This window comes from Megalops cyprinoides, chromosome 15, assembly GCF_013368585.1.
Source record: "Megalops cyprinoides isolate fMegCyp1 chromosome 15, fMegCyp1.pri, whole genome shotgun sequence".
Taxonomy (NCBI): domain Eukaryota; kingdom Metazoa; phylum Chordata; class Actinopteri; order Elopiformes; family Megalopidae; genus Megalops; species Megalops cyprinoides.
Genome location: NC_050597.1, coordinates 22929169 through 22943431, shown reverse-complemented (window position 1 = coordinate 22943431; position 14263 = coordinate 22929169). Strand labels below are relative to the sequence as shown.

The window sequence follows — 14263 nt, the reverse complement described above, 5'->3', positions numbered from 1 at the left end:
AAAGCCATTCTCCCTATGCTAATCAATCAATGAATGCAGCACCCTCGCGTCTGTCTCGGCTCAGCATCTACCCCGAGCTCTGATATATCTATTAGCTGCCCGTCAGCGCGCAGCTGCCCTGTCGCCTGATGAGATTCCTCCAGCTTGGCATTTGAAGGCAGATAAGTAAGCTATCAGAGCTGGGGATAAATAGCAGTGTAAAGATTCCATGCGGTCTCTGAGAGCGGCGACAATGCGGCCGCCCGCCGCAGATAGCCTCCTCATTATCCTGCCCACCAGCCCCTAATCCAAAAAGTTGTTTACCGAAGGGGGACTGCGGCGTTATCTGTGGCCAGCACGGCGTTTCTTAAAAAAAAAAAAAAGGGGGGGGGGGGGGGGGGGGGGGGGGGGGGGGGCTGGTGAAAACGCGCTCACACACGCGCACATGTACTTGTGTGTGCAGTAAGGTGCGCCAGGTTTTAGAAGAGGGGGGATGGGGGTGAGAGGAGGGGTGTTAAGGCGAGGTCTTCAGCTCAAAGTGTGGCAAGTTTTTTTAGGCTTTAGGTCAATGGGAGTGTGTGTGCGTTTGTGGCCATTTTAGTGCCTGTGTGGGTGTGCTTGTGTGTGTGTGTGTGTGTGTGTGTGTGTGTGTGTGCGCACACGCATATGTGTGTGTGTGTGTGTGTGTGTGTGTATTTGTGCACGCATGTGTGTGTGGCCTGATGTGAGATCCATGATTGAAGGGGTGACATGTGTAACAACAGTAATCCTTTATGAAAGCTTATTTTGTACCTTGGTATTACCTTTACATAACGGATAAGTGCCTTGGCTAATGCTGTATCGTAATGTATTGTCTCATTATCCTTGAGGGTTTTGATGACGATGAACACAAAAGGTGAAGGCAGCTTATGTGACAAGTGACAATATAATAGATTTTTGACCAAATCAAAATTTAGATATTTTGGAATTTGTGCACAAAAAGTCTTTGGCACAGAAATTCTTTTTAGGCCTCTTTTTCCTGAGTAGTTTGTGCTTTCTCGTGCATTTGGTTTAGAGTTGTGTGAGATTCTGGGCCCTGTTGTGCAGATCTCAGGGATCCGTGGCATGACCCCAACATGTGTCTCTTTGTATGTGACCTCTGACCCGTTGGTAGGCGGTACTCATTTGGATCGAGACACGGCCCTTTCCTGGTTCCTCTGTTTTAGCCATGGGGGGCAGAACCAGGCTGGATCAGAACCTTCTCCGTGCTGCATTTCTCTGTGTCCCAAAGGCACTTGGAAGGGGGAACGGTGCCGTGCCCACCATTGGATGAGAACCCTCCCGTGTCATCCCCCGGGTTGCGTGTGATTCCCCGCCCCCAAGTACTCCCAGTAATCCGGAGAGAGAGCAAACTAGCGGTATGAGAGGACAGATTGGCAGTTGATCATGCCGAAATGCGCTCTTATCCGTTATTGGATCTGAAATAGAGGAGGCTTAAGAATTATCTGACTCCTCCGTTAATGTGGAGATCATCCAGAGGAAGCCTGGGCAGGCCGGCTGGATGGAGGCGGGCCCCGCCCCGTGCCACACCGCACTCCGGTCCCGCAGCGCGGCGCCCGGCGGACGGATGTCTCACTCGCTCGGTGGTCGCAGGGTGGGGGGACGGGGGTCCGGGTCAGTCGTAATGAGTCACAATTGGTTTTCATGTCATTCCAACGGTTTCCATAGCTCTGTTTAGTTCCACGCCAGTCATCTGCGTGGACATCCGACCCATAAGGACGTATTTCCGTCTGAATACCAGCGCACCCCCTTCCGAATAAAGGACGATGAGCGTGCAGCCGAACTCGGCTAAGACAGAACCAGTGTGCCACGGCTCGGCCCTCCTCCTCCGATTAGTGTCTGCCGTGGATTAACCCGTCGCTGCACTTGTAAGAGTTCATGAGGTCACAAGGTCAGGGGTTCAGCATCGGTGGCAGCTGCCTACAGTATGGCGAACCCACTGCTCCCCCTGCAGGTGTGGAGAGGTACAGCACCGTAGAGCTGAGTCAGAGACCCCCAGCACCTCCTGCAGTCCTGACTCTGCCCCCTGCCCTCACAGTGGGATACACTGCCAGGCCATAGACATAGCTCTGTGTACTTAACAATAACAGTAAGAATACAGTCCTGTGCTGTGCTGTGCTGTGCCGTGCTTGTCAGCCACATCCTGTTTGCATTGGCCGTTACCACTCCGACCTTCGGGTGGGGATTGGCGGACATCTCACTTAATGTTTCTGCAGGGACGCCCTGGTGTGAGTGCATACGTAGATGGGCCTTCTACGCTCCACAGAACGGATCGTTCGAAAGTCCTTTCCCCTGATCGGGCCAGCTGCTGTTCTGAAGCAATTACCCTCCGTGTAGATGGCTGGAGAATGTCATCATGTTCTCTGCGCTCCGTCCTGTTTGAGTGTGTTCTGCTTCAGATTGACAGCTCTGGAGGGAGGAGGCCGCGGTCCTGCGGCCCCTCATCACCCGCGGCCCGGGGCCAAGTTGGCGCTTTTCGCGAGTCCGAGCTAACCTCTAATTCCCGTAATTCAGTAATGCATCGCCCCCCGGAACATCATGTAGAATATGTCCCCGTATGCTGGGGTCGTTTAATTCTTCTCTCGTCGTTGGCAGTTTAATTCTGTGAGTAAATGGGAGTGGGATTAGGATGCAAACGTGTGGGACGGAGAAATCGGCTCCCGCCTTTTCTCTCATCTGGTGATTGAAGGTGAGAAATGATTTCATTATCCGCAGAAAGGGAGCAATCGAGGATCGCTTGATGATCCCCTAATTTCCTGGAGTGCATCTCGCCCCCGAGCCCTGTCCCTTTCCGACGTCCCCTCCCCGCCCCTCCCCTCTCCTCCCCGCCCCGCCCCTCCCCTCTCCTCCCCTCCCCACCCCACCCCTCTCCTCCCCTCCGAAGTGAAAAGCGCCTCCCCTCCCTGTGGTGGACGGCTGTCACCGCACCCCCACCTCTCCCCCTCCTCAGCTGTGTCATCTCTCCCCTGACCATGCACCATCGGTGTGTGTCCCGCCCCGTTTCGACCGCTCTAGAAATTTGGGATCACCCTGTGTGGGGCCTCTGTGCGCCTCATGAGCGTACAGACACTGGAGACACGATGCACCCTTCCGAAGCGTGCTGTCTGTCGCCTCGTGTGCGCACTGGCCCACAGGTTCACACAGGGGAGAATTGAGCACGTCTCCAAAACGTAAAAGCACACCTGTTTCTTGAGCCACCCGTCCCTCCATCTACCCCCAGACGGCATCGCAGAGGCTGTGTTAATTTAAACATCACCTTCTTCCCTGTCCCTCCCTCCCTGCCCCCCGCGCGGACGGAGAGGAAGCATAGGTGCCGGCGCGTTTGCGGATAACAGCCTAGCATTATGTTTTTAATGAGAAAGGAATATTTTGACGTTTTATCAATAAGCATTATTAAATCCTTCTTGCCGGAGCTAATCTCGCGTTGCCGGAGTCGGGGGGCCGAGAGAGCCGGGTGCTTCTATCGGGCGCTGAGAGGCTGTGGAAGCCGGGCTGTAAGCCGCTTATTATATCGACTGCCGCATTCGCCTCTCCGCTCTGATTCTTACTTCAGCTCCTCCGGCAGGGAGGATGAAAAACGGCAGGAGCACACGCGTACACACGGCCACGCAGCTCTGCACACGGGTACGCCGGGAGAGAACACGCCTGCGCACGTACGTGAAGACGGTCGTACGCACACGGACGAGGGACGCAAAACATGCATAGTTACACACGTCTGCTGAATGCAGGAACTTCTACATGCACAGATTCAGGTAGAAATACGCGCACGGATACTCACGTACATGTGCATAAGCATAAGAGCACACACATGTCCTCTCACTCGCACACGCACACGCACACACACACACACACGCACACACATACACACACACACACGCACACGCACACACACACACACGCACGCACAAACACACATACACACACACACACACACACACACACACATACACACACGCACGCACAAACACACAGCCGAGCGCCTTCCCCCCCCCATCAAAGCCGGCGCCGTGGCAGAAGTTTATTGAAACGAGTGCTTATTTCTTCCATTGCCAGGATGCGTGTGGGAAACAATAGCGGCATTACGGCACTTTATTACCAGAACAGAAGGAGCAGGACTGACAGTGGGTGATAAGCCGGCCCGCCTGCTCCCCGTGATAATCGCTCCCCGGGATTGCACGCACTGGATCCCCACTTTTCCGCTGCGCCGCTTACAAGTCTAAGTAGACAAAAAGCGATTGGTGTGTGGGCAGGGGAGAGCGAGATACACTCCGGAGCTCTGCGGAGGTGTATAAGAACGCAAGGTGTCATTTCTGTCGCTTTCCTCTCCTCTCCCCCCCCCCCCCCCCCCCCCCCCCCCCAGCCCGGTGGCTGAAACCAAGGGCAACGGCGGCGGAAAGAACAGAAAGAAAAGAGGTTTTATTATTATTATTATGTTTTTTTCCCCCCTCCCTGTCCAGGTGAAGGGCAGTCTGGAATGCGAGGCGGTGGCCGTCTCCGTCTCATCTATGATATTGATATTAGGGCCGCGCTATGGCAACGTTAGAGCAACGCTACAGCAGCGTTGCGTCGTCAGCCGCTGAATTGCGGCGGAGAGACGGTTATGTCGTTGCGTAACATCCGGACAGTATCTACTTTCCTTTATACAAACCCAATAGCTGCCACCCATTAGTTACCACGTGGTTGTCTTGTACCGATGTGCTGTTACACATTTGATCACTGATTGTACAGTAATTACAGTTTTATTACACTGGTATAAGGTCAATGCACTATACAGGGTTATCCACTTCCCTGTGCATTTCCATCTTCCTTCCGTGTCAGGCGGTTTTGGTGAAATCAGGGCTTCCAGCTTCTTCTTAAGAGCAGCCCTAAATTGAGGACTGTGCTAGTTGTAAAAAAGAGTGAGTGCAACCAACCGAAGTGATGGCTTTTGTTTGCTTGTTTTTTGGGAGTGCGCCTCTCTCTGGAATTGGGCTCAATGTAGGGGGGGTGTAAAATATTGATTGGCAGTGAAATTCGTCTCTCCCTCGCTCGGGTTGAGGATGTTTTCGTGTGTCTTTCTTAAGTCTTTCTGCCTTTGTGAACCCTCACAAACCGTCTTTATGAGAGCGAGCAGGGTAGCTTGCAGTGGCACGGGTCCTGTTTCGCCGACTCACCGTATGCACTCTTCTTTCTTTCTCTCCCTCTCTCTCTCTCTCTTTTCCCCTCTCTTTGTCTCTGCTTTCCCTTTGTGCATCCAGGTGTCTGGCCCTCAGAGGAGGTGATGGCTCACTACTGCCTAAAGAGGCGTCACATGTTCAGGTGAGTGTCACACCCCCAAATCATCACACCCTAGCCCCTCCTCCACATCCGAACCCCCCCCCCCCCCCCCCTGCCCCTGTCCCTGCCCCCCTCTCCCGCCCGCGGTCAGGAATTGTGCAGCGCCAGCTCGCGGGGTCCTCGCTGGTGTGAAAGGCGTCCGGGACTTTTGATTTCCACTCAAGGCGGTACACGACTCTTTGATTTCCTGTTTTTATATTCGAGAGGCAGGAGCGCGGGAGAAAAGAGTTATCGATCAGCTTTTGATGCTGAAGGTCAGGTGGGCCACTCGTTCAGGAAGATCAGCTGAATGGGAACGGGACACAGGTTTCCGGCCCTGGGGGCCTGTGCTTTAGTGTGTGTGTGTGTGTGTGTGTGTGTGTGTGTGTGTGTGTGCGCGTGTGTCTGTGCTTTTGTGTGTGTGCGTGTGTGTGTGTGTGTGTGTGTGTGTGTGTGTGTGTGTGTGTGTGTGTGTGCACGTGTCTGTGCATTTGTGTCTGTGTATGTCTGTGTGTGTGTGTGTGTGTGTGTCTGTGTGTGTGTGTGTGTATGTGTGTGTGCATGTTTGTGTGCATGTCTGTGTGTGTGTGTGTGTGTGCATGTGTGTGTGCATGTCTGTGTGTGTATGTGTGTGTGTGTGTGTGTGTGTGTGTGTGTGTGTGTGTGTGTGTGTGTATGGGCATGTATGCCAGTGCGCATGTCTCCATACTCATACGTCCATGTGTTTTGAATGTATCTGCATGTGTGTGCACACTTGGATGTGTCTCTGTGTGTCCATGTACATATGTGCGTCCACCTGAATGCATTTTGAATGCGTGTGTTCGAGCATATGTTTGCGCTTGTAAAAAGACAGGCGTGTGCATGCGCGTACGTGTTCATACGTGTGCGCTCGCATTCTGGGCCAGGCGACCTGCAGTACGAGGTTCCGGGAACACTGTGTGCCACATGGGGCTGACGGTGTGATGTCACCCTCTCCCTGTCTCCTGGGCCCGTTATCAGCCTCTCACAAAGAGAGACGAGAAATAAAAGAGAAAACAAGCCAATTTACAGAGAGGCTCGGAGCTTCTCAGCATATCGCTCAAGTTTTCTCTTTTCTTCCCCCTTGCCGACTGTACAGCCAAATAGCTACCTGTCACTAGGCCTTTGTCCTAAGTGATGCTTATACGAGTGGCTTTGTGCACATTAATTTTTAATTGCTCTTTTTACAACAATTGCTGGCTTCATTGTGGATTTAGTTTTTCACTCAGTTGTGGAAGGTTACATATCAAAAGAAAGGGAAAAGAATAGCAGTCTTGGCATCAGTAATCACTGAGAGGGAAAGAGAGAGAGCGAGTGGGGCCTGACACACAGATGGAGATGATGCATCTATTATGGTTGGGTCTCCACAGTAACCAAGTAGACTGTTAAAGACCAGGCCAGCTAAAAAAAAAAAAGAATACAAATTTGCTTATTAAAAGGCATTGTGAGAATTCAGTTTCTTTCTCTGTGTTTTCTGTTTCTGTTTTTTTTTCTTTGCGTGTTGTGCTGTTCTCCCCATCTCTCTCTCTCTCTCTCTCTCTTACTCTCTCTCTTTTTTCTCTTTCTCCCTTTGCCTCTGGTAGGAAACTGATATTGATAAACCAGTGGAAAAGCATCGCTATTAGGCAACTGCACCATGGCCTTGTGACATTTGTGTGTATGCCAGTGTGATTGAATGTGACAGTGTGTGTGTATGTATGTTTGTGTGTGTGCTGTGCGTGTGTGTACACACGTGTGTGTGTGTATGTGTGTGTGTGTGTGTGTCTGTCTGTCTGTTAGTGCCCTTGTCTTTTATTACATATACAGTCAACCCTACATTCGAGGTCCGTGTAGTCAAATAAATGGTGGGTGTCTGTGTGTCCCACAGACCCCTGTCTCTGCCAGCAGAAAGCTACAGTGTCACTCACGTTTCCAAAGACACTGACTCCAAAGTCAGCACAGCTGAGACTGGGAGACAGAGCGAGAGAGGCGGGGGGGGGGAGGGAGGGATGGAGGAAATCAATGGGTTCACTGGAATAGCATTCAAATCAATGGACTCCCCCACTGTGACCACGATATCAACAGTTAATTAAAGTTATTGTTGTGACGGAACAGCAGGGCACTAGTTCTTCACAATTTTTTTCCCCCCTTCACCTAAGTGAATGAAATCTCGCTATTGTTCGGCGTGCAACGTAGAATTTAGCCCTGCGTTGTATATCTAAGCAATCAGAGATAATGTCATTTACGTTTCCTCCGGCTCCGCCCCCCACCCCCTGCCCCCCCACTTTCTACTGATACCTCTGCCCTTCTTCCATGTCTCTCCAGGGGTGCCACTGTGTGTGAGCTAGGCGGGGGCATGACTTGTCTCGCAGGGCTCATGGTAAGTCCCTTTCATCCTCCTCCCCCCCCAATAAAAAAAGCACGGGAAAGATGAGATATTTCTGCCTGCAGCCGAGCAAAAAAATACACGGGAATTCACTCACGCACACACAGACACACAGTCACGGTGTAATTGCACAAGGTGTGATTGTGGTGTTGGGGACGTGAGGCGGGGTGGGGGGGGGGGTGTAGAAAGCCCTGAGCAGGACTCTGGCAGTGAAAGGTTGAGGATTGTTAGCAGAGGTCTTAAGAGCCCCCTCCAGATCGACAGCCTTTCGCGCGTCATCGATCCGCCGGGTGTCTTCAGAAGACCAGACGCCACTTTATCTTCTCAGAGTCAATATCCCATGTTGTGACATTGCAGGCCGCTGGTGGAAACCTCTTCTCTCTCTCTCCCTCTCTCTATAGCTCTCTCCCTCTCTCTCTCTCTCTCTCTCCCCCTCTCTCCCCCTACCCGTGTCTTGCTCTGACCTGTGGCCCCCGGGGGAGTTTTATCCTGGCACGGTTGCCAGCGCAGAGCTCGATTCCGCTTCGGTTGGCCTGCCGCTGCCCACCGGACCGTCACCCGTCCGAGCAGCTGGCGCTGGAGAGGCAGGGTCACTGTCTGTCCCGCCCAGAGAGAGAGAGAGAGAGAGAGAGAGAGAGCAGGAAACACAGTGGGGAAAAAGCGCCCACAGATCCCAGGTCACACAGCACAGAGTCACCTACCAGAAGAGACTGCTGTTACAACAACACCAGTAAAGCACGGCTATAACAACCAAGCTGATACAGTTCTTCTAAACTGGACTGCATCGTTCTTAATGTGTTTCAAATTACAAAATGTGTGACCTGAAAGAGCTTTAGGAGAATTATCTTCTGTGGACTGCCTGTGCATAAGGCCCGCCTCACTAACACTGTAACATTGCTTCCAGCTAATGCTCACTGCATGGTAGTGGACAAACTTTTCTTATACTTTCTTATGTTCTTATATATTCTTTTGTATTAAAATATATGAATGGTCATCATTGATATTAGACCATTTTAAAATGAGTGATGTACAATTGCAGATTTTGACCACGCAAAAAAAAAAAATGATAGCACTGAGGCAGGCAGAATGAGAGGGGCACCAGGCACAGGGAATACCAGGCCCCTGGCCTCAGTCCACAGTTTGTCTGTTTGCTGTGACATCACTGTCAGTGGGATTGTGCCTCTAATGAAATTCTTTAGACAAGTCCAGACTTCCAGGCCCACCTCTCCCTCTCTCTATATCCCTCTCTCTCTCCCTCTCTCTCTCTCTCCCTCCCTCTCTCCCTCTCTCTCTCTCTCCCCCTCTCTCCCCCTCTCCCACTCTCCCTCCTCCAGCCTCACTTCCTCGCACCGGCAGCCATTATTGTGTGTGGCAGGAGAGCACCTCTTCTCTCTGCTCCGTATTTTTTCTTCCATGTCCTTGTGAATAAAAGCACATTGTGCGGGCCTTGACTGGCGTTTGACAAACTTGTCGCGGTGCTATAGAGCCGCGCACAATGCCGAGCGGGCCCCAAGCGAGAGCGTGTCAGGGCGTACACACGCACACGCATACACACATGCACTCACAAGAGAGGGAGAAAAAGGGGAAAGAGAGAGAAAAGACAGGGAAGAGAGAGAGAGAGAGAATGAGAGAGGGAGAGAGAGGGGAAAAAAAAAGACAAGGAGCTGCACAAAGCGCCTCGTCTGCCGCACAAAGTTATATGAAGGGCATCAGGCAGGCAGACCGAGCGAGCCGAGAACAGAGTGACAGCGGCGTGTGATGGCTCAGCCAGATAAACACAACCCCACAAATGAAAGGCTCTCTGCTCGCCATCATCCCCTGTCACAATGCAATTACTGAACAGAATGATAGCAAGATAGAGGCTCCTCGCAAATGGAATGATAAAAGTATTGACTGATTTGATTGAATGATTAAAATAATGCAGACATAAAATGAAAAAAGGGAGAAGGAGGAGGAGGAGAAAAGGAGGGGAAAAAGGGAAGATGGAGGGAGAGAGAGAGAGAGAGGGAGACAGAGAGGGAAAGAGAGCTGCTTGTCCAGGCCTGGGCATGGAAAGGAGAAGGTGCAATAATGTATGAGTATGTGCGCGCGCGTGCGTGTGTGTGTGTGCGCGTGCGTGTGTTCGCGCATGCGCTAATACACACAATACACGGGTGGGAGGGTCACAGGGAGTCCTGAGGGGTAAGGCCGATGGTGGCCTGTTGTTGTTTTTTTTTTTTCTTTCATTCATTTTCTCCCTCCCTTTGTCTCTCTCTCTCCTCAGCTGGCTGTTTCTGCTGACGTAAAGGAAGTCCTGCTATCAGATGGGAATGAGAAGGCCATTCAGAGTATCCTTGTTTGTGATTCAAAGTGAAATGAGCTGAGAGCCTTGCGACTGCGTGCCATTACCACCTTCACAGGGAGCGCGTGTGTGCGTGTTTGTGCATGTGTGCGTGTGTGCGGGTGTGCGTGCATGCATGGGCTCAGGGCACCGGCTAATAGCGAGCGCTGAAGTGTGGGCTTATTACAGTCTCCCTTTGTGCGTCAGCCGGCTTCTGATAGCCGCTGATAAACCCGGGCGGCGGAGAGGTGCCGACTTTCATCTGTTGAGTTAATGAAGAGACGCTCACTCGAGCTGTGAGAGCCTGCCTGTCGTCGGGGGCGCAGGGGGGTCAGGGGGGTTGGGGAGGCCCGGCGTGTCCTCCCCTGTGTCTCACCTTCACACACCCTGCGAGCTCCGACCACGCTTCACATCTGAACCCCGTCCTCCCAACTGCAGGGGATGTTCAGAGAATACAGCATTCATCTGATGTATAGGCGTTCACAAGATTGCGCTTACGCACGCACATACGTACAGACATGCGCACGCACACAGACGGACACACATACTCTCACACACACACGCCGCAGTCGCCTTTTAAAGAAGTATAAAACCTTTTTTTTTAAGAAGCAGTGACACACAGCACGAGTAATGGTGTCTGACCCGGGGCCATGTTCGTAAAACGTCTCGGTGCTGAGAATAGCTCTCAAATGGCAGAAACTCTCTGAATAATCAGAGCACTCTGCCTTGCTTTAGAGGTAATCCCCGCTCCAAACTTTCCCTTTTATAACATACCTCCTTCCCGCCAATGAGCATGTTCCAAATGTGAACTTTACATGCGTTTATACAGGGACCTAAACCCTCATTAGCAGTCAAGTTCAGCCAACATATTGAAGACTTCTGTTTGAGGACTTGAATAGAATCTGGTTAATTTAATGAAGTCAGATAAGGAGTTAAAATGATTGCGCTCATAGTGAAATTGCTCCGCCCTCCTTTGCAGACACGAGAAGAAGTAAACTTATAAATGGTGGTAGGAGACGGGCAACGGGAAATGACAGTTGAGGCCACAGGAGTAACATGTTACATGCTGTAATATTTTTAAGGATTATTAAAGTATTCACTCAGATTAATTAAGACACATTAATGCCTGATTTCTCAGGGCTCAGTGGGATTCCTTTGCAATCAATGTCACTGCCAGTGTGCCATTCCTGCATGATCACCATCCTCACCGTGACATCTGCTTTGTTACAAATTCCTTTCAAAAGAAACACCGATCAACCCGCACTTTTGCCAAAAGGCCTGACATCCCATAATGACCATAGCGACCTCCAGTCTGGCCAATTTGTCTCCCACTGCCAAAGCAACCATGAAGCCCACCGTGATAAATATTCATTAGCCCGAGCAGCAGAGGGTCATCGCTGGTGTGCCATGTATGAGCCAGGCAGCTTTTTTCAAAACTTTTTTTCGTTCTTTGCCTGTTTTCCCCGTATATTTTCCCCGCCGTGGAGCAAAGAGACGGAGGCTTAAACAGATGGCCCAGCACTGCGACGCAGTGAACGGCTCCGATCGTCTCCTCCCGCCTTTATTAAACGTGACAATAATCACGAATCGGGGGGGGGAAAAAAAAAACTGACTACGCCGTGGTCACAAAGGCAGGAAAACAGATACGCAGATTTTTGAGAAAGATGCCACGAATCGTAGCACGCATTCCTCGGAAAAAGCCAGCCCGCACAATGAAACTGCATTGAGTATTAGAGTGGCTGGAACAATGGCGTGGCAGAGTCCTTGACAAAAAAATGTACACAGTTCGGCATTGACTGGATTTGTTTAAAAGACAGAAATAAAATGGAGGGAAAGGAGTGGGTAGATAATGACTTTTATGCACCAAAAGGGATACATTCACAGTTTGTTTCAGTCATTTCCTTCAATATAGTGAGGAAAACACCGCAAATGGATGTCCGCCATAGAACTAATTGACTCGCTTTGTCCGTGAGAAGTTTTTTTTTGAAGTCGGTAACATAACAGGGCGCGATAGCATTATTTGATAAGGGTGAGAGAAAAATCAGCCGTGAATGAGAGGAAAAGCATTCATAGATGTAAAAAGATGGATAATAATTTGTTGCGAGAAAGAGCAAATGGTGTGAAAATCTAAGTAAACAGTCCAAACGTCTGTATACAAGTCCTGAATTCCAAACATGGACGAGTTAAAAAAGGATACGTGAGCAGAGAGCGGGGCTTGTTCTGTGTGACATGCCGTTGGAGCGGTGACATTAAGCAGGGTGGTTTCAAACACAGATTGTGGCGTCGTGTGGTTCTGAACCCCTCTCATGTAGTTTATGTGGGGAGAGTCGAAGATGAGACACTGCAATGACTGTCCCATTCTCTCCTCCTTTCCCCTATCAGACCCTGGAGAACACAGATGCGGTTGACCCACCTCCCCACCCCCAATGCTTTAAGTAAGAGATTCCATGAGGCTGGATTGCTGCTCTACATCTGTCCCCCCCCGCCCCCCCCCCCCCCGACTCTTCAAATTACTGTCCTCTGTTATGTGCCACCTCCAATAACTATTCATAGCTTGTAACTCTGACATGTCACCTCACACTTTTGAATGATGGCCTTCTACTCTATGTCTGAAATCATCTCTGTATCTGTTATCAGTGCGTTATGAACTCTCTACACAGTCGAATAAAACAAAACAAGGAACTAAAATGAAGGCTGAATGGGCTTTGTGAATAAATTTGGGTGAGTGCATTTTGAAAAATAATTGATACTATAAATATACATTTTTTTTGTCTACGGTTACAATAGGTAGCTCATTGTCGTCCCCCCCCCATTCACTCCCACTCTTTCAGTGACTGAGCAGCTCCCACAGTAGCGGTGCCTCACCGCTAGGGGGCATGATGGCCGGCAGAGGAGTCACAGCTGGTGTGAACAGTGCCTGTTAAGCTCCTGATTGCCGCGTTCCTGTAATATACTTTAGCATCGCTGAAAGTAGCTCCTGTTCTTCACTTGACCTTGAATTTCAAGCTGAAAATCAATTGAAATGTCCCCATTAAGCCTGATTGATGAATGTCATTTCTTTTCTCCCAGGGAAAACATGAAGGGAGCATATTCTCTGCCTCAGTAGCGTGCGCGCGCACACACACACACACACACACACACACACACACACACAGATGAATGTCAACGCTTCAGCTGACCTCTCAATGTGGAAATATTACCGAGTGCGCATGTTTGCATGTGCGTGGGTGTTTGTGTCTGTCTCTCTTGGTTTGTCTAGCGCACTTACAAGCCACCTCCAGGCCCGCCGGACTCTCCCGCATTTCCATGTAGCCATCCGTTATCTGTCCGCCTGTTCGTGACCGTATCTTGACCGCGCGGTAAGACCGCGCCGCCGTGACGCGTGCAGCGCCAGACGCCGTGTTCCCGCTGGCCACGCCCGCTGGCCGCGCCCGCGACTGCCGCTGTTCTGTCTCGCCGGCCGCCGCCTTTGTGACACCCTAAAGCCATTTGTGCCGACCTCTCCCCTAGTTGGGTGGCACTGATGAGATTACAGGGTAAGCCCTTTCTCCTCCTTCGCCGATGATCCTGCCACGGCGACACACTTTGCTGCGGGGGGGGGGGGGGGGGGGGGTCTCAGAGCAGGAGGCTGGCCGCCCTTTGATCTGGGGATTGGATCCCTCTCTAGCCAGCAGGCCTGGCTCCTCGCTCACGCTTCCCCCGGTATAGATTGGATTTGCCACGGGTCTTTGCTGGAGAAAATCCTAATTAAATTACCCTAAAACTGCAGAGCAGTCTATTAATAGAAAAGTTGACATCAATCCCACAAGGTATCATTACGGGTTCCTTCTCTCAAGCGTTCGCTATAGGTTAAAAGCCTTCTTATCGATTTTTTTTTCTTTCCCTGTGTTGCTTTGCATGACTTGTTTTTTATCCCTCTCTCTGGTAATCTGTGGGTGATGTTCAAAGGAAGGTGTGAAGAGAGGGAGCGAGAGAGAGAGAGAGAGAGAGAGAAGGCCCTTCAAACCGCAGCAAATATAACTGTTGTGTAACAGTTTTTTATTATGATGTTTGTGCAGATGTCTGTCAGCACAAAGCTTGTGATAATAGGTGTTGCAGGAATCAGATCTTGGCCAAAGGGTGACTTAAAACGAAGCTAAGGCACTGCGCGACGGTATTTTGCGAGCTTTAACGTTGTGCACTGTGGTGGTGCTTTTGGTGTCTCTCTTGTACTGTTCTGTCCTGTTCTGTCCTGTCCTATTCTGGTC

General features: G+C 50.8%; 1 protein-coding gene across 1 annotated transcript in view; it reads left to right on the top strand.

The window, feature by feature from the left end:
- Positions 1-14263, top strand: part of camkmt (calmodulin-lysine N-methyltransferase) — a 108405-nt gene that overhangs the window by 70197 nt on the left and 23945 nt on the right. The window contains exons 4-6 of the mRNA XM_036546826.1: positions 5256-5316; positions 7636-7690; positions 9960-10023. Coding sequence (XP_036402719.1) covers positions 5256-5316; positions 7636-7690; positions 9960-10023 — 180 coding nt within the window. The remainder of the gene's footprint in view (positions 1-5255; positions 5317-7635; positions 7691-9959; positions 10024-14263) is intronic.